General features: G+C 41.2%; 1 protein-coding gene across 2 annotated transcripts in view; it reads left to right on the top strand.

The window, feature by feature from the left end:
- LOC132762024 (60 kDa lysophospholipase-like) overlaps positions 1-25,199 on the top strand; it is a 102,311-nt gene that overhangs the window by 11,131 nt on the left and 65,981 nt on the right. For both annotated transcript variants that reach the window (XM_060755043.2, XM_060755037.2), the window contains exons 2-6: positions 6,949-7,060; positions 8,614-8,725; positions 17,540-17,665; positions 19,584-19,667; positions 22,448-22,574. In XM_060755043.2, coding sequence (XP_060611026.2) covers positions 6,949-7,060; positions 8,614-8,725; positions 17,540-17,665; positions 19,584-19,667; positions 22,448-22,574 — 561 coding nt within the window. The remainder of the gene's footprint in view (positions 1-6,948; positions 7,061-8,613; positions 8,726-17,539; positions 17,666-19,583; positions 19,668-22,447; positions 22,575-25,199) is intronic.

Genomic DNA, 25,199 nt, shown 5'->3' with positions numbered 1-25,199 from the left:
CCTAGTCAAAAGAATTATGAACCGCACCAATGATAGAATTGGGTGAAACTTCCCACACAGAACCCCCATGACCAACAGAAAATGTTGTGTTTTCTGATGGTCTTTGGCGACCCCTCTAAAAACCCCTCGCGACCCCTCCAGGGGTCCCGACCCCTAGGTTTAGAACCACTGCATTAGATGGTGTTTATTCATTAGCTGATTTAATTGGCAAGAGAACAATGATAACTCTGATTCTAACTACTGATGAAACTATTGCAAAAATTAGGTGAGTAATAAAGCTAATTCTCTGAGAGAGCATTTTTATCTATGATTTTATGACGTTAAAGTCTCATTGTATTCAGTAGGACTTGCATCCAAGAAATAGCAACCTGAGTTGAACACATTTATTTTATATATGCAAATTTAGAGATAATTAAATAGAAATGCAATACTTCTCACCATCACACAAATGCTCTGCTTTTCCCCTTAATGTTAACCTCAATCCATGCAACCAACCATGTTACTGCATTTTTAAAAAAAGTACTTTAGGCTGACAATGCCACGTTCAGTGCAAGACCCAGGCACTTCCAATAGGGAAAGGAATCAAAAGACTTGTGTTGCAACCAATGTTCAAATAGTTGTGCTTGGATACATTCAAGATTAATTGACAAAAAGCAAATAGGGTATTCTGTGAGTATGTATTGTGTTTATTTATTTATATCTGATAATAACTATAGCAGTGTTCGTTGCGTACAGCTGTCGTCTTCAGAAGCACGGAGTTTCCTGAGTTATTGGATAGGCACATCATTGAGATGGGTGGGTAGAGTCTATTGTAAAGAGTGAGAACAGAGGCAATTGAAATGCAAAAAGAGGCAGTGTTAATTGCCCTAACTGTTCGTTTGGTGATAATGTAGACAGTAATTGCATTGGGGAGATGAATAATGTATGTAACGTTATGGTTTTTAAAGAAAAAAAAGTTGCCCTGTTCGTGTTGTTATTCTTTAATGGGATCTGAGCATGTAGGCCTGTAAAATGCGATGTAAGGAAATTACTTCCTTCTCTCCTTTATATAGCCCAGTTTGTTTGTGACAGCAATTGCATCTCCTTATTTTGAGATCTTTAATTATGACATCAGTATTGTTTCTGACACTGTGGATGGCCTTCAGTCTAGTAATTTCTAGTTCCTTCAGTGCAACGTCAACATGACACTGTCAATAGAAACACAGTAGAGAACCTAGAAATTGTGTTTTCCAGGCTGTATGGCCATGTTCCAGAAGCATTCTCTCCTGATGTTTCACCCACATCTGTGACAGGCATCCTCAGAGGTTGTGAGGTCTGTTGGAAACTAGACAAGTGAGGTTTATATGTCTGTGGAAGGTTCAGGGTGGGAGAAAGAACTTTTGTCTGTTGGAGGCAAGTGTGAATGTTGGAATCAATCAAAGGCTTGCATCTTTAACTGATTTACGAGGCGAATTTAACTGATTTATGAGGCCATAAAAATCTCCAGGAAGTCTGCAAAGAATGAGAAAGTACTTCATCAGTGTCATAAACGAACGGTGAAACGACAGCTCCCCTAGTGGCCAGAAGCTGGAATGTTAAGTAGTCTCTGAGTGTCTGTCTATATATGTTGTGCATCTATGGCATTGAATGTTTGCCATGTATATGTACATTGTAATCCGCCCTGAGTCCCCTGTTGGGTGAGAAGGGCGGAATATAAATACTGTAAATAAACAAATAAGTAAATAACTCTTCAAGGCTTGGCTATTTTCTGCCTGGAGGAATCCTTTGTTGGGAGGTATTAACAGATGATTTACCCAGGCAGGGCAAGGCTTTGCAATATTCATCAAGATATTTATTTATTTGTCGTGTCAGGTCAACCAGTGAATTATATTACATTTCTAACAGAACAAAGCAAACAAACAGATAAAATACAAAATTTGTGAGTTTGGTAGTTGGTTAATCAAGATGATTAATTGCAACATTAACACTTGCTTCCAACAGACAAGAGTTCTTTTTCTCACCCTGAACCTTCCACAGATATATAAACCTCCTTTGTTTAATTTCCAATATACTTCATAACCTCTGAGGATGTCTGTCATAAATGTGGATGAAAAATCAGGAGAGAATGCTTCTGAAACATGCCTGGAAAACTCACAGCGACCTAGAAATTCCTAGAGATAACACATTTCTATTAATCACTATGATTTTGAGGGAACTTCCTCCTCAATGTTGAATATCTACACAAATGATCAGCCACTGCCAGAAGGGACAGAGTTTCATCTATGCTGATGATTGTGCCATCACTGCTGAAGGAGGGAGCTTTGAAATGGTTGAGCAGAAGCTCTCCGAAGCTCTAGGTGCCCTTACTACCTATTACAGGGAAAACCAGCTGATTCTTAATCCACACAGACACATGCTTTCCATCTTAAGAACAGACAAGCATCTCGAACTCTGAGTACCTGGGAAGAAATCCCACTGGAGCATTGCAGCACACCCAAATATCTGGGAGTTACCCTCGACCGTTCTCTAACCTACAAGAAGCACTGCTTGAATTTTTTTTTAAAAAGTGAGTGCTCGAAACAATATCATATGAGAGCTGACTGGTATAATTTGGGGATTACAGGTTATAGACACAGTGAAGACATCTGCCCTTGCTCTTTGCTATTTTGCTGCTGAATACTCATGCCCAGTATGGAACACATTTCACCATGCTAAAATAGTGGCTATGGCTCGTAATGAGATATGCCGCATTATCACAGGATGTCTACACCCTACACCACTGGAGAAATTATATTGTTTAGCCGGTATTGCACCACCTGACATATGCTGGGAAGTAGCAGCCAATAATGAAAGGACCATCTCTGGCCCACCCTCTGTTCAGATATCAGCCAGCATGCCAATGCCTTAAATCAAGAAATAGTTTTATTAGATCTACAGAGATACTCGCAGCTGCCCCGAGTCCTCTCCAGGGGGTTGAGAAGGGTGGGATAAAAATACCCGAAATGAATAAATAAACACCTCAGCAAGCGAGAGTCCAAAAGTGGCAGGCCAAAACCTGGAACCTCAATTAGTGGCTGATACCGAATGAGAGACTCCCCCCTGGGTGCACAGAAGACTGGGCGACTTGGAAGGTGCCGACAAATTGTTTTGGCACCACAAGATGCAGAGCCAACCTTAAGAATGTGGGGTCCACAACATGCGAGTGTGGAGAAGAGCAAACCACAGACCACCTGTTACAATGCAACCTGAGCCTTGCCACATGCACAGTGGAGGACCTTCTCATAGCAACATCCGAGACACTCCAAATGGAGAGCTACTGGTCAAAGGACATTTGATATAATTCCTAGTTTTTAAACTTTGTGTTTTTCAAAATACATTACAACTGTACTCTTGGTTTGCTTCTGATATGATAAAAAAATAACTGTGATTTTGTTGTCGGCTGCAAGCAGACAACATGCTGGAGGTCCTAGATTTTCTTAGAGAGGTGTTCTCTCAGGTAAAACAAACAGCAATGTTTTTTATTCACGGTTTCTCACTTAGGGTCCTGTGTCTTTAACACTAGGGAATGTGGGAGGCTGCCTATAGTATCAAGGTGGGGAATTGTATAAGTTATATATTAGGAAATTAATTCCACTGTGTGCAGTGGTCAATATCCCACCTTGGTTTCAAAAGACTTAATTTTAAATACACCTACACACAACTGGACTGCTAGATTCTTCTTAGTATCTGTGTTTTCCAGCAGAATGCTGAATTTGATAAAATGAAGATATGAAGATGAAACTTAGCCATTTTATCTTCAGAAGAACATTTTGGTCGTTTATGTGTGGTTTGCCCAAAGGCATATGTGTCAATCATTAATACATAGTCTGCTCCTTGATCCAACTTTTGTATTTTCTTTCTGAGTTCTCTGGTAAGTAATGCAATCGGCTGCAGTCAGAATTGTCAGTCATCTGGATCCTTCAGCTATTTCAGACATGAGATGAACATATTTCCTGAATTATCTCTGGAATTGCTTTGTTCTGGTGATTGGCAGGGAAGGAAAAAACACACCAAAGCTGGAGAGAGATACCTCCTGGAGATTTTAAAATAAATTTCCCTTCCTTGTTCTCTTTCTGATTTGGGTTGTGAATTGCATCAGCATGCTTTTGTGACGTTCATTGTCTTAAGCAAACACTTTAGTACATGTTGAAATGTCATAAAGTGAGTAAAGTTAAATATCTCTGCGTTTTAAACCCATCCCTTTCAGGGGAGTGTTCCCTTGGAAATGCCTGACTTTCATTTTAATCCTTGTCCAGGACCCTGGGAGAGGGGGGGGGGATAGTGAAGGGGGTGTCAGAGGGGTTGCTAAAGACCATCAGAAAATACAGTATTTTCTGTTGGTCATGGGGGTTCTGTGTGGGAAGTTTGGCCCAATTCTATCATTGTTGGGGTTCAGAATGCTCTTTGATTGTAGTGGAACTATAAATCCCAGCAACTACAACTCCCAAATGTCAAGGTCTATTTTCTCCAAACTCCACCAGTGTTCACATTTGGGCATATTGAGTATTTGTGCCAAGTTTGGTCCAGATCTATCATTGTTTGACCCCATAGTGCTCTCTGGATGTAGGTGAACTACAACTCCAAAACTCAAGGTCAATGCCCACCAAACCCTTCCAGTATGTTTTGTTGGTCATGGGAGTTCTGTGTGCCAAGTTTGGTTCAATTCCATCGTTGGTGGAGTTCAGAATGATCTTTGATTGTAGGTTAACTATAAATCCCACAACTACAACTCCCAAATGACAAAATCAATCCCTCTCCAGCCCCACCAGTATTCAAATTTGGGCGTATCGGGTATTTGTGCCAAATTTGATCCAGTGAATGAAAATACATCCTTCATATCAGATATTTACATTACCATTAATAACAGTAGCAAATTTACAATTGTGAAGTAGCAACGAAAAAAATTATGGCTGGGGGTCACCACAACATGAGGAAATGTTTTCAAGAAAGGAGATTCCATCTGAACATGAGGAAGAACTTCCTGACTGTGAGAGCCGTTCAGCAGTGGAACTCTCTGCCCCGGAGTGTGGTGGAGGCTCCTTCTTTGGAGGTTTTTAAACAGAGGCTAGATGGCCATCTGTCAGGGGTGCTTTGAATGCAATATTCCTGCTTCTCGGCAGGGGGTTGGACTGGATGGCTCATGAGGTCTCTTCCAACTCTATGATTCTGTGATTCTATGATTCTAGGGGTTGTGGAATTAGGAAGGTTGAGAACCACTGGCCTAAAACATGGATAGGAACTTTGTTGGAAAGATGTGTAGTATATCCAGGTTTTAAAGTCCATATACTTGATGAACATTGCAGTTCTATGAATCAGCCATTCTGGCTCCTGGGATTTTTTTGTGGTTCTGCACTAGCTAAGAACACTGTAGTATAATACTGTACAAAATGTAATTCTGGGCAGGCCATTGACTCAGTCTTAATTAGTCAGTGCTTTCTTTAGAAATGAAAGTAACTTGGTGCCAAGCTCTTTAGTACCGTAGTTTTTTTTTATAAAGAGCATACAAATAAATGAAAAAATAGCCATGGACTATTCAATCTGGATCAAGTTGAGATGCCAGCATAGATAATTTTAAGACTGTCTACTTTAGAATCATAGAATCAAAGAGTTGGAAGAGACCTCATGGGCCATCCAGTCCAACCCCCTGCCAAGAAGCAGGAACATTGCATTCAAATCACCCCCGACAGATGGCCATCCAGCCTCTGTTTAAAGCTTCCAAAGAAGGAGCCTCCAACACACTCCGGGGCAGAGAGTTCCACTGCTGAACGGCTCTCACAGGAAGTTCTTCCTCGTATTCAGATGGAATCTCCTCTCTTGTAGTTTGAAACCATTGTTTCGTGTCTTAGTCTCCAGGGAAGCAGAAAACAAGCTTGCTCCCTCCTCCCTGTGGCTTCCTCTCACATATTTATACATGGCTATCATGTCTCCTCTCAGCCTTCTCTTCTTCAGGCTAAACATGCCCAGCTCCTTAAGCCGCTCCTCATAGGGCTTGTTCTCCAGACCCTTGATCATTTTAGTTGCCCTCCTCTGGACACATTCCAGCTTGTCAACATCTCTCTTCAATTGTGGTGCCCAGAATTGGACACAATATTCCAGGTGTGGTCTAGCCAAACCAGAATAGAGGGGTAGCATTACTTCCCTGGACCTAGACACTATGCTACTATTGATGCAGGCCAAAATCCCATTGGCTTTTTTTGCTGCCACATCACGTTGTTGGCTCATTGTTGACTTAACTTGTTGTCCACGAGGACTCCAATATCTTTAGTGTTTCTCAACCTGGAAATCAGGACCGGGGGGGGGGGGGGGTCGCAAGGGGGTGTCAGAGGAGTTGCCAGAGATCATAGTATTTTCTGTTGGTCATGGGGATTCTGTGTGGAAAGTTTGGCCCAATTCTGTAATTGGTGAGGTTCAAAATGCTTTTTGATTGTAAGTGAACTATACATCTCAGCAACTACAACTCCCAAATGTCAAGGTCTGTTTTCCCCAAACTCCACCAGTGAACACATTTGGGTATATTGAGTATCCGTGCCAATTTTGGTCCAGTTCCATCATTGTTTCAGTCCATATTGCGCTCTGGATGTAGGTGGACTACAACTCCAAGGTCAATGCCCACCAAACCCTTCCAGTGTTTTCTGTTGGTCATGGGAGTTCTGTGTGCCAAGTTTGGTTCAATCTCATCGTTGGTGTTCAGAATGCTCTTTGATTGTAGGTGAACTATAAATCCCAGCAGCTATAACTCCCAAATGACAAAATCAATGACAAAATACGTTTTATTTGTGACATCTTGGGTACTGTGATCAAAGGTGATGACTTTTTCCTTTTATGTAATGTTTTAAGTTTTGTGTAGATAATATGGAGATGTATTAACATTCTAATAAGAATTCAGTGAACATCTGTTTTACTCCTTGTTGTTTCATCCTTTGCATTTAGGTCTAATTCCTGAAGCAAACAAGTTAGCAAGGTACCTGAAAAAGATCCCAATTCTTCATGACGCTGTGTATGCCAGGAAAATTAACCTGGAAGATGACACTTTGGTGCTTTCGTAAGTATTGGGGCCACTAGAGTCACACATTCTTACTCTAAAGAACCCCGAGTTTTAATGTTTTTTCCTTTATGCTTGGGTTCGAAACATTAGGTTTGCCTATAGGCAAGCATATGGAAATCCCATAGACTGTAACATTACAGTAGCTAGTAATTTGCAGACCCAATTTCGCTGTTCGGTGCAATTTAAACTACAATATCCTGATGCACATTCACGATCTCATTTCGGAGTTGATGACGTTGTGATAATGTTTCTTTTTAATGTATGTATGCATCTATCTATCTATCTATCTATCTATCTGTGCACTAAATAATAATAGCCTAGAAAATTTGCTTATTAACAGAACAGACTGGAGGGGTTGGGGGGGGGGGAGGGCTGACTCACCTGTGTGGGAGTTGTAGTTCACCTTGCATGCAGACAGCATTGTGAGCCCCGCCTATGACAGATCCGGACCAAACTTGCCAACCAGACCCAACACGGCCAACTTTGCATACCGGCGAGTTTTGGGAGTGATTCACCTTGGAATCCGGGAGTTATAGTTCACTCCGAACCCAGCCGACGTTGGATCTGGACCAAACTTGGCACATAGACCCAACATGGCCAACAAAACATAATGGAGGGGTTTGATGAACTGACCCACCCATGTGGGGGTTATAGTTCACTCTTTCCAGAGAGCTGAACCCCACCAATGATGGATCTGCACTAAGCTTGGCACACAGAACCAACATGACCAACTGTGCATACAGGTGGGGTTTGAGGGTGATTGACTTTGGCATATGGGAGTTGTAGTTGAGCTACACCCACTGAACCCAGCTGACGTTGGATCTCGACTAAATTGGGAGCACAGACAAACAATGCCTTTCTCAAATAACCCGGGCATCGCTGGGTTCCCAAGCTAGTTCTGTAATAAGATTTTGGCTTTCTCACTAGGTGCACTTAGCCAGGTGCCCAGGTTGATACTGAGTGGAAAAACGGTGGTAATAATAATAATAATAATAATAATAATAATAATAATACACTTTATTTATATTCCAGCCTTCTCCCGCAGGGGACTCAGAGTGGATTGCAGCATTTTACATACACAGGCAAACATTCAAAGCCTTTACAGTCATATACAACAAGACACACAAACACAAACAAAGGCAGAGGCTTCTCCTTTCATTTCCGGCTTCTGTAGGTGGTGCTCATCTCTATCTCTGGCGGGGTGCTTTCTACATTTTCAAGCCAAGGAGCCTGTGTTGTCACTTCCTAGTTGTGTGGCTGGCAAGATTGCTTGGAGCATCTCTTTGCCTTTTCCCACTGAAGTGGTACCTATTAATCTACTCACATTTGCATGTTTTCGAACTGCTAGTTTGGCAGGAATTAGAGCTGATGGATGGGAGCTCAGCCTGTCTCATGGATTTGAACCACCGACCTTCAGGTCAGCAGTTTAGCCAACCTTCAGATCATGTGTTGAGCAACACAAGGGTTTAACTCATTGTGGCACTGCCGCTCCCTTGTAAAAATGGTACAACTTGAATAGCTAATTTCACAAAATATTATTTGTTTTACAGGTCTTCCAACCAAAACAAAAGAATAATCTACACAATCCTGGAACTTGATCAGTTGCTTGATTCTTCAAATATGACGCCAGCTGAATGGGACAATATTGCTAGACAACTTGAGGTATTTTGGATTTATGCTGCAGGATGCTACTAGTCCTCAAAAAATTATTGCTTTCCCCCCTTACATCCTGAACATTCAGTAGAGTCTCACTTATCTAACCTTTACTTATCCAATGTTCTGTATTATCCAATGCAGTCCGCCTTCCCCCCAGATCCACAGCTGTTTCAATACATTGCGATGTTTTGGTGCTAAATTTGTAAATACTACATAACGTTACCATGTACTGAACTGCTTTTTCTGCCGATTTGTTGTAAAACATGATGTTTTGATGCTTAATTTGTAAAATCATAATGTAATTTGATATTTAATAGGCTTTTCCTTAATCCCTCCTTATTATCCAACATTTTTGCTTATCCAACGTTCTGCCGGCCCACTTATGTTGGATAAGTGAGACTCTACTGTATATAGATTGTTAGGGATCATATGTATTATAAATACATTTCTGAATCCTTCTGTTCAGAGAGTGCTCAAAGTGATTTACAATGAAACTCTAAAAACAAAACAGGTTTATTTTACTAAGAAATAAATGTGATAAGCTACATTGACTGCAATGAAATAGGAGTATTTTTTAAATCAGTGAACATCATTGGTGAATTAAAGCTTGTTGAAACAGTATAGGTTTAACCCATCCGGGGCCCATTCATGCTACTATTATTTCACTTTAGCTGTCATGGTTCCGAACTTTGGAATACAAGTTGAGTATCCCTTATCCACAATGCTTAGGACCAGAAGCATTTGGGATTTTGGAATACTTGTATTTGCATTTACGGAGATTATTTATTTATTTACAGTATTTATATCCTGCCCTTCTCACCCCGCAGGGGACTCAGGGCAGATTACAATGCACATATACATGGCAAACATGCAATGCCATTTAGAGATACAACATATTTAGACAGACACAGAGGCAATTTAACATTCCAGCTTTTTCCTGCTTCATGAGGGTATGCTCGGTTCTGGCCACAGGGGGAGCTGCCACTTCACCATCCACTTGTGACACTGGTTCCTTTGATGGAGTATTTCCTCATCCTTCTGCACTCTGCTGGAAGGTTTTATGACCTCATAAATGAGTTAAATTAGCTTCCCCGCATAAAGTGGTACCTAAATTCCTACTTGACAGATGCAACTGTCTTTCGGTCAACAGCAAATTAGACTATCAATGGTCGGGAACTTACTCTGACCCGGGCTGGTTTCGAATTCATGATCTCTTGGTCAGTAGTGATTTAATGCAGCTGGCTACTAACTAGCTGCGCCACAACTCGGTCCTTGAGGTGGGATATCTTTATGATGGGACTCAAGTCTAAACATAAAATTCATTTATTTTTCATATAACTTTATAAAATATGGTATTATAACTAAATTTGTGTGTGATACAAAATTTATGTACATTGAACCATTCTATTATTCATGGAGCAGAATACAAGACAAGCAATACAGCATCTATTCCTCCCCTTCCTCAAAATATTTCCATGTTGTTTTTCCATTGAGGCAGAGGCTGGATGAAAACTAGGATCCTGATCAAAGGTTTGTCCCTGAGAAAAATAGTAAGCAAAGGAAGGTCTACTCTAACATGATTTTCTTACGCAATTCATTTCCTTTTTACACAAGTTTGTGTTTCATGTGATGGTTGCATTTGACCACAAGATGGTGATATAATGTAGGAGCCCTGAAAAGTTTAATGTGGTTTGCTAATGAGGCCGCTTTCACACAGCTGAATAAAATCCCATAATAATAATAATAATAATAATAATAATAATAATAATAATAATTTCTAGAACACACCTCTCTCCCAAAAGGGACTCAGGGCAGTTCACAGGGCAGGGGGGGGGGGGGGAACATTCAATAATAACAAACAGCATCAGGAGCAATGCAAAATAATACACAATAATAACAGTAAACTTATAATGAGATAATTAAATGTTGAAATGGGGAATAAACCAATTAGACAGTAAACTAGGGCATGTAAACATTAAACATATAGCTTTAAAAACAGATATGAATTGCATATGAAATGGCTAACAGGTGTTTATTAAAATGTAGGACTAAAGGCAGCTTCCCAAAATTAAAACAAGCTGATGAAAGTTCACATCAGGAAAGCATCTAAAAAATAAAAAAATACAGTTATACTGTCATGATAATTAAAAGCTATTGCAAAGCAAGACTGTGAAAAAGCATTACTTACTTACTCACAGACATTACTTACTTACTTACTTACTTAGGTGATCCCTCATTGTCTGAGTAGGATAGTCTTCCAAGATCGATGTACTAGCGGTGGGTCTGTAGATGACTATGGAGCCTTATCCTTGATCTGCATCTTCTCCCGCAGTGAGGGCATTGGTTTCCAGGTGGAAGGCGGTCCCAGTTGGGGTTGGTTTGATGCGCCTTCCTCTTGTTACATTTCTCTCTTTCACCCTCCATTCGTGCCTCTACAGCACTGCTGGTCACAGTTGACCTCCAGCTGGAGCGCTCAAGGGCCAGGGCTTCCCAGTTCTCAGTGTTTATGCCAGAGTTTTTAAGGTTGGCTTTGAGCCCATCTTTAAATCTCTTTTCCTGTCCTCCAACATTCTGTTTTCTGTTCTTGAGTTCGGAGTAGAGCAACTGCTTTGGGAGACGGTGGTCAGGCATCCAGACAACGTGGCCAGTCCAGCGGAGTTGATGACGGACCATTGCTTCAATGCTGGTGGTCTTTGCTTCTTCCAGCATGCTGACACTTGTCCACTTGTTTTCCCAAGAGATTTGCAGGATTTTTTGGAGGCAACACTGATGGAATCGTTCTAGGAGTTGCACGTGATATCTGTAGATAGTCCATGTCTCACAGGCGCATAGCAGAGTTGGGAGGACAATAGTTTTACAAACATTTACAGACATTACAAAGCATTATTAAAAAGTATTTTCCCTATGAGCAATCAGTTACTAAAGTCTCCAGAAACATTTTTATTGATCGGCTCTTTGAAGGCACAGCATGGAGGTCTTCGCTCTTGTTTGCAAGAAAGGGAGCTGCAGAACCTGGGAGCAACCATTAAGAAAGCTCTTTCCTATCAGATGCACAGGTGGGAAGGAGGGAAGAGTTTCCTTTGAAGGTTTGAAAACCTGGACAGACTCATATGGTAGAATATAGATAATCTAGATCTGAACTATTTCAGGGCATTATGGGTCATAACTAAGACCTTTAAATGAGTCTGAAAAAAGACCAGCTGCCAGTGGATAGATAGATAGATAGGGATATTATTAAACTTTATTTATACCCTGCCACCATCTCCCCAAGGGGACTCGGGGCAGCTAACATGAGGCCAAGCCCAAGACTTACAATAAAGCAAAGTAAAATACATACAACAGATAATAATGTTGGTTTCTAGACCTACCTACCTACCTACCTACCTATCTATCTATCTATCTATCTACATAGGTGTCTAGACCTCTCTATCTAGTTATCTATCCATCTATAGTAGATTGATGTATAACATGAGGAATCCATTCCAGAATCCATCACACAATACAATTTTTGCATAACCTGAAGGACCTCGAAAATACATACAACAGATAATAACATCGATATCTAGACCTATTTATCTACATAGTTTTCTAGACATCTCTATCTATCTATCTATCTGTCTATCTACAGTAGGTTGATTTATAACTTGAGGAATCCATTCCAGAATCCATCATACAATTTTTGCATAACCTGGAGGACCTCGAAAATACATACAACAGATACTAACATCGCTGCAAGACCTATCTATCTACATAGTTGTCTAGACCTCTCTATTGATCTAATTATCTATCTATCTATCTATCTATCTATCTATCTAAAATAGGTTGATGTATAACATGAATCCATTCCAGAATCCAATGCAATTTTTTCATAACCTGGAAGACCTCGAAAATGCTTAGAGAAGTGCCCTATCTATGGTCAATTTCTGGGGGAACTTCCAGCAGAAGCTATCCAAAGACTCATTCTAGAGGTCCAGAAAGAAGAATTCTTTAGGCATTGCTAGGTTCCCCATAGTGATTCTGTGGTACTCAAAGCATATCAATGAAAAAATGTTGAGTGAGCTTCTGTAATAAGTGGGCTTACTACTTTATATAAGTAGTAAAATGTTAATACTGTTCATCTCGACTGTTTTCTTTTTTTGAGCAGAAGAGGGCAGTCTTACACTGGCGTTGAAGCTCTTTTGAGGCTGGGCGGAGGGCTTTCTCCATGTACACTGCTACTACAATAGCCCAGTTTGCTTAATCTGTTCTCGTAAATGGTATAATCCCCGAAGTAAAAGCCCGCGACAAGAAATCAGACCATACGACTCATTTGCATATGTTAACATTCCTGTTTTAAAGCCACTGCTAAGCTTTTCTTAATTAGCAGTCTTCCTCTGGTTAAGGACACATCATTAATATGTATACATTGAAGAACAGGTCTTTGAATTTTCTCATAATTAGCTACTGAAAGAATGAGATTTTGTGTTGACTGTATTCTTCAACAATTAATTGCGTTCTTGTTGGCACTCCTGTGCAAGCCAGAGAGGAATACCCAAATAGCTAACGAAGCCATCATTGATGGATTTTTTTTTGCAATGGTCAGCTAAGGGACTTAGCCTTCTAGGATATCTATCAAGTCTTTCCCTAAAAGGGAAGAAACCCCCTTTTCTCTTGTATATATGAATGTAGATCCTTTATGTGGTGCAGTGGGTTAAACTGCTGAGGTGCTGAACTTGCTGATTGAAAGTTGGCGGTTCGAATCCGTGGAGCGGGGGGAGCTCCTGCTGTTAGTCCTAGCTTCTGACAACCTAGCAGTTCAAAAACATGCAAATGTGAGTAGATCAATAGGTACCGCTTCTGCGGGAAGGTAACGGCGCTCTGTACAGTCATGCTGGCCACATGACCTTGGAGGTGTCTATGGACAACTCCAGCTCCTCAGCTTAGAAATAGAGATGAGCACCACCCCCCAGAGTTGGACTCGACTTAATATCAAGGGAAACCTTTACCATTAGATGCTTTATACTTATACATTTATTATTTTATATAGATTAGACTTGTAGTGTCTCAATGGTTCAAGGGAGAGAAGGTGTCTTTCCAGAGATACTTAAGATTGAGTGAGGGGCTGCATCTGGCACTTTCAATAGTCAGAGTGCCGGTTCCACCAGTTAGTTACAGTCTTTCTCAAAAGAAGGAGGTACAAAGAGGGAAATGGTGGGAGGATGGGTGATACATCTCCTGATTGTTTGGTAAGGATTACAACATCTTCCACTGACAGATTTCTGTCCAATCCATGCTACTTAAGTCCTGGGTGACTAACAAGTGCCAAATTGGGTTGTTGTAGGTTTTTTTGGGCTATATGGCCATGTTCTAGAGGCATTCTCTCCTGACATTTCGCCTGCATCTATGGCAAGCATCCTCAGAGGTAGTGCTAAATTCTCAAGTGCTTAACTTTATGTTTTATGCAGTATGCATTTTTATTGCATTCAATTTACTGAACAAATAACATATTAAAAATACCAGAATATTTCTAGTGGCCTATCTACACCAGGCAGGTTAGCTCAGGATTTAATGCTGAATTTAGATGGCCTGGGCCCTCATTGGTGCTGCTGGACTCTCACCTCCTACATGTCAAGGGTCTGGAGAACAAGCCCTATGAGGAGTGGCTTAAGGAGCTGGGCATGTTTAGCCTGAAGAAGAGAAGGCTGAGAGTAGATATGATAGCCATGTATAAATATGTGAGAGGAAGCCACAGGGAGAAGGGAGCAAGCTTGTTTTCTGCTTCCTTGGAGACTAGGATGCGGAACAATGGCTTCAAACTACAAGAGAGGAGATTCCATCTGAACATGAGGAAGAACTTCCTGACTGTGAGAGCCGTTCAGCAGTGGAACTCTCTGCCCCGGAGTGTGGTGGAGGCTCCTTCTTTGGAAGCTTTTAAACAGAGGCTGGATGGCCATCTGTCAGGGGTGAATTGAATGCAGTATTCCTGCTTCTTGGCAGGGGGTTGGACTGGATGGCCCATGAGGTCTCTTCCAACTCTTAGATTCTATGATTCTATGTCACCACTCCTAGGACCCGTCAAGACTCGCAAGAATGGGGAGATCCAATGCTCATCTTCTTGCTAGTCATGTAGGTGCCTTTATCCCTGGAGCTCCCGCCCCAAAATGGAGGGTGGCCAAATGCTGTTTCCTGAAAACGTGGGAGCAAGTGCTACAAACGACAAAAAATGCGAGATTTTCAGGTTTGGGAATATCCCAGTTCTGGCCCGAAAATATGCATCTTCAGATGTCTCTATATCCCTACACTTGGAAAACACAGGATTTTTTATCTGGCTTTTAGATGTCTGTTCCTGATTATCCTAAAAGCATGGCAACAGTTGACTAGAGAGCAAACACTTTATCCTGGGAAGAGAAACTTTGTCCTTCACATGTTTAATGAAGTTTGTGACACACAAACAAAGGTTTTGCCGTGTAATCAACTTTCCTCATGTTTTATGATAAAAGCAATGAGGAACAGATATGTATAACCCAGGAACAGCACCCCGTAGTTCCCAGGCACACAGATGGCCAAAGTTTGCCCATGCCTGGGTTAAAGTCAAAGAACTGGGATTCTCACTGAAAGCTGTTGAACATTATGAAAACCAGCAGGTCATTTGTGGCATGAGTTTTTTGGCCCATGTAGCAAACCCTGTCAGTTTTCTGTTATTTTGTATAACCAATCCACTCCCTTACATGTTCTTCTGTTGTAAATGTTTAATTATTTTTGCTCCAAGGGGACCTATCGAAAGAACAGCTATGAACTCTAGTATCTCACATGGAAAAAAGTACTAGAACATGCCTTTTAACACTTATTTTAAGGCCTTGAATTCTCACTTCTTCATTATAGAATGCTGGAGGCATATTGGAGATCTATCACAGAAGTTGTTGTTTTGGCATTCAGCCTGATGAGGTTAAAGAGCTTGATAAGAAAGGAGTTGCCACCTGAACATTAGGAAGAATTTCCTGATATTAAGAACTGTTCAGCACAGGGACTCTCTGCCTTGGAGTGTGGTGGAAGCTCCTTCCTTGGAGATTCTTTAACAGAGGCTGGGTGGCCTTCTGTCGGGGGTACTTTGGTTGTGTTTTTCCTGCATGGCAGGGAGTTGAACTAAATGGCCCATGTGCTCTTTTCCAACTTTATGATTATAGGTGATTTTCACACCAGTGGGAAGCTTCCCATCAACAAGGTGTAGAATCATAGTTATGAAGATGGAAAATAAGGTTGGGGCAATAACCTATCCCTGTTTGACAACTAATCCCTGCTGCAATGAGTCACTCTGAGGGCCGTTGCTGTCCAAGACTGTTGGCGTCATGCCATCATGGAGGAGCCACAGGATGTTCACAAATTTACCTGGGCATCTGATTTTCAAGTGGTTGATCCGGAGAGCATTGCCATTCACCGGGTCAAAGGTCTTTGCAAGATTGATAAAATGCCATGTACAGGGGTTGATTTTGTTCCCTACATTTTTCTTGGAGTGCAAATCATATCCACTGTTCCTCTGGAGGGGTGGAAGCTATTCTGGGATTTAGGGAGGACGTCTTCCGAAATAGGTAGAAGGTGAATTGTGAGAATTCTTGAGAGGATTTTTCTGGTGGAGGATAGAAGGAAAACATCTTGAGAGTTTCCACAGTCTGTTCTTTCTCCCTTTCTGAAAAGGGTGATGATAGTGGTATCCTTGAAGTCCACTGGGATCTTCTCGGTCACCCACACTTTTTCAATGAGCTTGTGCAGTTGCTGTGTTGGCTTAGGCTCGCCTTATTCAAATAGTTCAGTGGGGATCCCATCAATACATTCAGCAATGTATTGGAGAGTTGTTTGATGATTGTACTTGTCCGTCTGTCTTCTTGTGAAGAGATTTGTAGGACTTTTCAGAGGCATTGCTGATAGAATCTTTCCAACACTGATAGAATCTTATTGCTCACTAGGGTGAGCAATATTAGATTACATAGATTTATATTTCCATTACATTGCAAGAGTTTCTGACTCTTGTTTGGTTAATGATAGGAATATAATCCCCACTTAAATTAGAATGGACTTCTAAAATGGAGACAACTGAGTAAATGGTAACGGATCTTGGAAAGCAGTGAAAGACTGAAAGCTTGGAGTTCTGTTCCAATACTGGAAGAAAAATATCCTTAGGGGCAACTGGCTCTTTATTTCTAAGTGTTCATTATTGCACCTCCACTTGGTGGGTCTTGTAATAAAAAATAAAACAAAACAAAACAACAAAAAGGTAATTCTGCTCCATGCATTAGTGTCTAAAAGTAAACTTGCTTGCCACATTATGTTTTCATATAACAACAACAACAACAAAACAATAATTTATTTATATTATGCTCTATCTCCCCGAAGGGACTCAGGGCAGATTCCAAACATAAAAGGCAATGTTTATTCAATGCCCAAACACAACAACACATCCATACTAACAAAATTTAAACACCCCAACATATAGACATGAATTATGACTTAACAACTAAAATTAAATAAAAAACACAGCCTGTTATAACAGACATAAGACAAAACATCAAACATCCAATAGAAACAACAATTTCCCACTTCCTTGGGGCAAATGGATTGATCATTGCTCAAGACATCTATTGAGCTGGTGGGGCAAGCAGGGCACAGATAACGGATCGTAACTATTAATCACAGGTATAATTGCACTATTACCTACTACTCCTATTACTCCTTGTAAGCCAGTGAGCAAAGGTATGTCTTCAGCTGTTTCTTGAAAGTGGGGTTGTTATTTATACCCCTCCTACTCCTCCTTTTTCCTAATGTAAAAACATTTTTTCGAATCAACAGATAAACTATGAAAAGTACGACGGATTTGTGATCCTACATGGCACTGACACTATGGCCTATACAGCCTCGGCATTGTCCTTCATGTGTGAGAATCTGGGTAAAACTATCATTCTGACAGGATCCCAGGTAAGAAGCTTCCTTTAAAAACTGACCCTAGTATTAGGCAGACTGAAATGCTTTGTCTCATTTGACTCTCCAGCATTAGTACCAAGAGGGTTACAAATCAGTTTTTGGTCACCTGGGGTGATGATTCAAAAATTGCATTGGATAGAACACATCAGCTCTAGTTTCTGATACAGAACATATGCCATCCAGTAGTTGCCATCTGCTCACCCACAGAAAACCATATTTAATAAGCCTCTGCACTATAAGAGGGTTTCGTGAGATCAGTCGCTCTTGTTGCAACTGTGTAGTAATGGTGAGGCCACAGGTCATACTTTGTTCTTGTGGACCACTGTTAGTCCATGGACCACAGATTGGGAAACACTGGTCTATTCCCTCCAATTCGGCCAATAGCAGTTTTGTGGAGGTGCTTTACACTTGGATAATATCTGACCAACCTGACTCAATGCTGCAAAGTCTGGAGGGCTGGAGGGCTGCCCTCGTTTATATTTGACAGTAGAACTTCAGAAAACCACTGCTCATCTTCACGGCTACCATTTTGGGTACACTAAAGTGGCAGTGTTCCATTATTAGTTGCTAGTTTCATAATTCGGTGATTTGGGAGGGCTGTTTTGAAATTAGGGCTATCCCAAAACAGTACCCAAAGTGTTTTTTTGATAATTCATCTGTTATTTTCAGCAAACCTTTTTCCAGTTGAAGATACTTGGTGTATATCAATGTGTTTGGAGGATCATTGGGTTTGCCAACGTTTACACTTAATGCCAAGTTCTACCCGATAGGACACGTGATTCTGGCCGCTGGCCTAGAGGATCTCGTCCTCACTCAAACAGAGAGCTGACTGCCATATTTTATGATAGTTGAAGCTTCCACCTGTTATGCAACGCAATAGGTGGGCTATGGTGTGTGCGGTTGGGTCCCTTTTGCAGACTGTATTTCTTGCTAAACTGATGTATAATTGCATAAAGCTGAATTGCACCATTGTGAATCATTCATATTCCAGGGAGGAGAGGAGACACCTGGCTATGCTATTGGACTATTGAAGTGGAACATGTTTATTGAACAAAATAATAATAATAATAATAATAATAATAATAATAATATCTTTATTTTTATGCCCTGCCTCCATCTCCCCAAAGTGACTCGGGACAGCTTACAAAGGGACAATGTACCCCCTGTGCAATATGTCCCTTTCTGCAACATGTCCCAATGATTTTTTGTGTGTGTGTCAGGAGCGACTTCAGAAACTGCAAGTCTCTTCTGGTGTGAGATAACTGGCTGTCTGCAAGGACATTGCCCAGGGAACACCCGGATGTTTTTGATGTTTTGCCATCCTTCTCTCATGTCCCCACATTGGTAGCTGGAGCTGACAGAGGGAGCTCAACTGTGCTCTCCTGGATTCGAACCTGCGACCTGTCGGTCTTCACTGCAGTCCCAATGATCATGTCCCAATGATCAGTGTATCCTATTTGGCAATGGGAGCTGTCGTTGCACAATGGTCCATCTTGCATGATACCCCATCATGCATTGTTGTAATTCACAAGTATGATTGCCTATCATGTCAGTGGCATAGCCACGTCATTGTAAAGTTATACTTCGTAGCTATGAAATTAGGATCTTGGCTGTTGAGTTCTCCTTCTATTTCTCACCCCAACAAATAAAAAAGATGCAAAACTGCATGATAATTGTGAGGAACGGGGAGAATATGTTTTACATTCAAAAGGAGAAATTCTACCATCTGCCACAGTTTAGATGAAGAAATATGTCCCAAGTTCCACTAAATCATATGATAAGCAAGTGTTTCATAAATTATTCATGGATTTAGACTTCCTTTGTATTAAATATTCTGGGATCTCTCTTTTTGTTGGTATATGCTTATATTTCAAAGAGCAAATGGCTGTCATTTTCCCACTTTCTTTTCTAGGTACCCATATATGAACTGAGGAATGACGGCAGAGCCAACCTGCTGGGGGCGCTCTTGATTGCAGGACAATTTGTGATTCCTGAGGTTTGTTCATGATCTTAATTGTAATTGCTTTGTTCTTGGTCCTGCTCTCCTGGATGGCCCCATATTTGACCTTTTATTTTGGGAATGATCATCAGTGCCACCTCAAGAGTATGCATAAACTGTCAGATATTGCAGTCAGAATGAACTAATTGCAACAAGAGATCAATTAATGACTTCTTGCCAGGTACCCTTTTTCTATTCAGAGTTTGAAAAACATATATTACGATGCCAAAAAATGATTACTCCTTTAATTTAGAATACTTCGGATGAATGTTCCAATATAACTCCAAAGACTGTTGCCCTTGGTTTGCTCCGGATACGATAAATAAAAAATAACTCCAAAGACTCCCAATAGTCCCCTCTTTCCCTTCTCAGTATCTTTTTTTGTAGATCTGTACCTTTTTGTGAATCAGTGCCTTCTTAGGCTAATCTACAATCATGTCAACTCATAATATGCCCAAGTATATTATATGGTGGTCAAAGGCTTTCATGGCCGGAATCACTGGGTTGCTGTAGGTTTTTCCGGGCTATATGGCCATGTTCTAGAGGCATTTTTCTCCTGACGTTTCGCCTGCATCTATGGCAAGCATCCACTTCACTACCTCTGAGGATGCTTGCCATAGATGCAGGCGAAACGTCAGGAGAAAAATGCCTCTAGGACATGGCCATATAGCCCGGAAAAATCTACAACAAGCCTATATTATATGATGCTTAGTCATCTTGAATTCTAGGGAGAGTTCAGGTATTTCAGGGCAAGTCTTCATGAGCAAGAAAACATGGACTCACCTTGAATTCACTTCTGGATATTCTCATGACATTTGCCTACTTCTGGTGAATATTGGTGGTTTTTCAGGGTTGAGACTGGCTTTGTTCTCTTTTGAGCTAAGTTAGGGCATATTCTGGTGTTTGCTGAAAACTCGGGGCACACTTGGCAACAGGATTGGTTCTGATTTGGATAGCTCCACTATCAATACATGATGCCAGTACCATCGCCGTAGGGAAGAGAGGTGGAGTGCACCTGTGACACTATTGTCATAATTCTTAGCTGTTGCAGGCATTGATGGAGGCATCTTTGACGAGTAAGAAGGAAAGGAGATCGTTCCCACTTCTTCCTGGTCCCCGGGCACCTCTGCTGATATCAGAACATGGTGCCCGCCACATCCAGGAGCTCACATGGGCCTCTGTGTCCACTTGGGCTGACGTGACTAGACCATGCGGACACCATGTGGACAGCAACGTGGCACTTGATCAACAGCCTTGACCAACAGTTCCAGTGTACTCTTGCCCATAGTCTATAACTCCCAGACTTCTCTGTCATTGGGCATAGTGACTGATGTTTATGGAAATAGTAATCCAGTGCACATGGAGAGCACCAGGTTGCTTAATTTGCAGTTACATGTGTGCCCATTGGCACCAGTGGTAGAATAGATGGTGCTTCTGTGTGGGATTAGTCTGCTACCAGTAGCCAGTCTGCTACTGAGCACAATTCAAAGTGCTGGCTTTAGCCTGTAAAGCCCTAAACATTTCCGGCCCAGCTTACCTGTCCTTACCTGAACTTATCTCCCTCCTTGAGCCAGCTAGAAGGTTAAGATCTTCTGGGATGGCCCTACTCTCAGTCTCACCTCCTTCGCAGGTGCAGTGGGTGGGAACGAGAGACAGGGCCTTCTTGGTAGTGGCCCCTCTGCTATGGAACTCCCTCCCAAGTGAAATCAGATCAGGAAAAAGCTAAAGATGTGATGTGGGACCAGGCTTTCGGGCAGTAGCTGTGCAATAAGAGAACAGAGAATGGTACAATGACAATCGGACTATGATATCGGATTGTGTGATTTTAAATAAGTAGTTTTAATGTTTAGTATGTTTTAATGATTGCTTTAATGTATATGTTTTTATTTCACTTAATGTATGTTTATAGCGCATTGAATCATTGCCTATATATGCAAGCCACTCTTGGTCCCCTAAGGGGGGAGAAGGGCGGGGTATAAATGCGGTAAATAAATAAATAAATAAATAAATAAGTAAATAAATAGAAGGATCTATAGATCTGGCTAAGACATAATGAGGCTTACACTCCTGTCTGACTCTCATCTGCATTCTCCTAGCCCAGTGGTTCTCAACCTGTGGGTCTCCGGATGTTTTGGCCTTCAACTCCCAGAAATCCTAACAGCTGGTAAACTGGCTGGGATTTCTGGGAGTTGTAGGCCAAAACACCTGGGGACCAACAGGTTGAGAACCACTGTCCTAATCTTTCTAAGGGCTCTGGGGCTGCTTATGTGTATCACTGTACTCCAAGGTAATGTAAGGCACTCTTTTAAAAATATCATGGTTGGTAGATTTCAACAATGAAAATGTGGATTTGGGTGGCATTTCTTCCTCTGGGAAGATAGCCATCTATCATTAGTGCTTTGATTTTGGGTTCCTGCCTGGCAGGGATTGGACTGGATGGCCTTTGTGATCTCTTCCAAGTCTACAATTCTGTGATCTTCAGAGGTGCCTAATAAGCCTTCAAACCTAACAAGTCCACTCTTGGAAGGAAATACTACAAGCAGTGGACTTACATCGGTTGTTCAAGACCAAAATACTGATTGACAGGCATTGTGCTTCTAAAAACATGCAGGATATATGCATCTCTCTTGCGTGATTCTCATTATATTTATAAGCGTCTCCTAAATCATTCTCATTATATTTAAAGAAAGAGTCAGACATGTGTTTTCTTTTTAATTGGTTGCATCTTTTAATTACAAGGTTTAGATCCTGACATGTTTCTTTTCTTGTCCTTGTAGGTGTGTCTGTACTTTTGTAATAAACTGTACAGGGGAAACCGGGTGACTAAGGTGGATGCAGAGAGTTTCAATGCCTTTTCCTCACCTAACCTGCCTCCACTTGCAAATACTGAGGTTGATATTACAAGTAAGCAATTCTGTGATTTCAGACTATAGCTTTGCCAGATGTAACCCTTTCCTGAACTGTTGACATACTGGGTCAGTGTTCTAAGTGGATTCTTCCTCTCTTTATAAGCTAATCTTGCTTGTGGCTATTGCTTCTTATTACCTAGTATGTTAATGATAAATCAAACTGAAAATTAGCATTTGAAAATCCAAGTTCTCAGTTTAGCTTATTCCAAAACAAATGTTGTATGGAAATATCCATTTTGTAAATTTTGCTTACGTTACAATCCAGAGTTTGTAAGCATTGTGGAAAAGCTCACATGATATTAAAGAATCCCATTACACATTGAAGACTAGCCAAGAAAAATAAATTATCTAATACAAGTTTTCATATTATATGGGATTGCTATTTCATGAAATCTCAGCCACCAAGGCTTCGGAGTTATATACTAAAATAAAATAATAGAATCATTTAGTAGGAAGAGACCTTGTGGACCATCCAGTCCAACCCCCTGCCAAGAAGCGGGAAAATGACATTCAAAGCACTCCCGACAGATGGCCATCCGTCCTCTTTTTAAAAGCCTCCAAAGAAGGAGCCTCCACCACATTCCAGGGCAGAGAGTTCCACTGCGGAACAGCTCTCACAGTTAGGAAGTTCTTCCTAATGTTCAGGTGGAATCTCCTTTCCTGTAGTTTGGAGTCATTGTTCCGCATCCTAGTCTCCAAGGCAGCAGAAAACAAGTTTGCACCCTCCTCCCTATGACTTCTCCTCACATCTTGATACATGGCCATGTCTCCTCTCAGCCTTCTCTTCTGCAGGCTAAATATGCCCGGCTCTTTAAGCTGCTCCTCATAGGGCATGTTCTCCAGACCCTTGATCATTTTAGTTACCCTCCTCTGGACACATTCCAGCTTGTCAACATCTCCCTTCAATTGCAGTGCCCAGAATTGGACACAGTATTCCAGATGTGGTCTGAGCAAGGCAGAATAGAGGGGTTGCATCACTTTTCTGGATGGTAATACCTGGATGGTAGAAAGCTGCCTTCTCTTGGAGGCATAGTTTCCTTTCTCCACTCTTTATGATGCATTCAATGATATTACTTACATCTCATGAAGTAGGCAGGGGTCCACAAAAGCTCATTCTAGAAACGTATTTTTCTCAGTCTCAAAGGTACCACAGATATCTTCATATTTTATGCTGAAACAGACCAACATGGCTATGGCTTCAAATCCTGCTACTGTGAAAAACAGTTGACATACCTTTTTAGTCTGTGGAACAAACATGGCTGGTTTCAGTGATTCTCCAAAATGATCAAGTGTCAGATTACAAAACTCTGTGGAGGGTTCACAAAACCAACTATTGGTAAAGCTTTTCCCTAAGATTAAGTCTAGTTGTGTCCAACTCTGTGGGTGGTGGTGGTACTCATCTTCATTTCTAAACTGAAGAACTGGCGTTTTCCGTAGACACCTCCAAGGTCATGTGGCTGGCATGCAGCACTGTTACCTTCATGCTGAAACGGTACCTATTGATCTACTCACATTTTCATTTTTTCAAACTGCTAAGTTGGCAGAAGCTGGGGCTAACAGCAGGAGTTTATCGCACTCCCCAGATTTGAACCGCCAACCTTTCAGTCAGCAAGTTCAGCAGCTCAGTGGCTTACCAACCATACTCCATAACGTTTGTCTTAGTTTGTTGGTCTTCTCTCTTATAAAGAGGTCTCTTTATAACTCTTGTCCCAAAGCTCTCAACATTCTGGAATAGTTGCAGGTGCTTTGTAGAAACCTCTGATCCAAATGACAGCATGTAGTTACAAAATGAAATACAATAATTGTTGTTACCTTTTGTGCCAAATGACACATTGGGCAAATGACAGAATCTTTTGTCAACTACTTAGTTAGGTAGACTTAACTTCTGGTGGAAGCTGCCTTGAGTTGCCCTGAAGGAGATTCCTAGAGAGGTGTTCTCGCAAATTAAAAAAAAATTAGCGGACTCTTTATTCAAGTTGTTTTTTTTTACTTTTCTGCGTGTCCAGCATCCTGAACTTCTGCAAAAATGATGGGCCTACTGTATAGACAAGGCATTGAGTGCAGAATATGAGTAGCCCTCACTAGAGAATGTTCTCTTAGCAACCCAGTAATATTTCTTTGGATTAGAGTGATTAGGCTGGCATAGAGCATGTTGTGCTGCAATCTCTTTGGAGAAAGAATTACTGCCGTGCTTAGCATTCATTTGCTTCTTGAAGTCTTAACTTGCTGTTCCTACAGTCAGTCTAGGATGGAAGGTGCCAGACAGACAGAGAGGGAGGGTGTTGTTTTCCTTCTAGCAATTAAATCAGGGGTGGAACAATTGAGGCCCTCCAAATGTCGCTGGGGTGCAGCGTTGTGATTTCTAAGTATTGGTTATTCTGACTAGAACCAATGAGAGTCTGTTTTGAACTATCAGAAACTATTCCCATAGTTGGTGTTGATTAATGCATTCTAGGAGTTATAGCCCCGCCAAATTAACTTTCCCAAGATCTCCCAGCATAAAATGCTAAGTGAAGAGGAAGTTGGAAAGTGTCCTGGCTTGGATACAGGTTTAGATAAAGTACTAGAAGGAGAGTCCTTGTCCATCCTTCAGAGTCCATCCCTCTACACCAGTGGTTCT

Source organism: Anolis sagrei, chromosome 1 (assembly GCF_037176765.1).
Source record: "Anolis sagrei isolate rAnoSag1 chromosome 1, rAnoSag1.mat, whole genome shotgun sequence".
NCBI classification, from domain to species: domain Eukaryota; kingdom Metazoa; phylum Chordata; class Lepidosauria; order Squamata; family Dactyloidae; genus Anolis; species Anolis sagrei.
The sequence above is the reverse complement of the archived record's forward strand: the minus strand, read 5'-3'. Positions and strand labels throughout refer to the sequence as shown.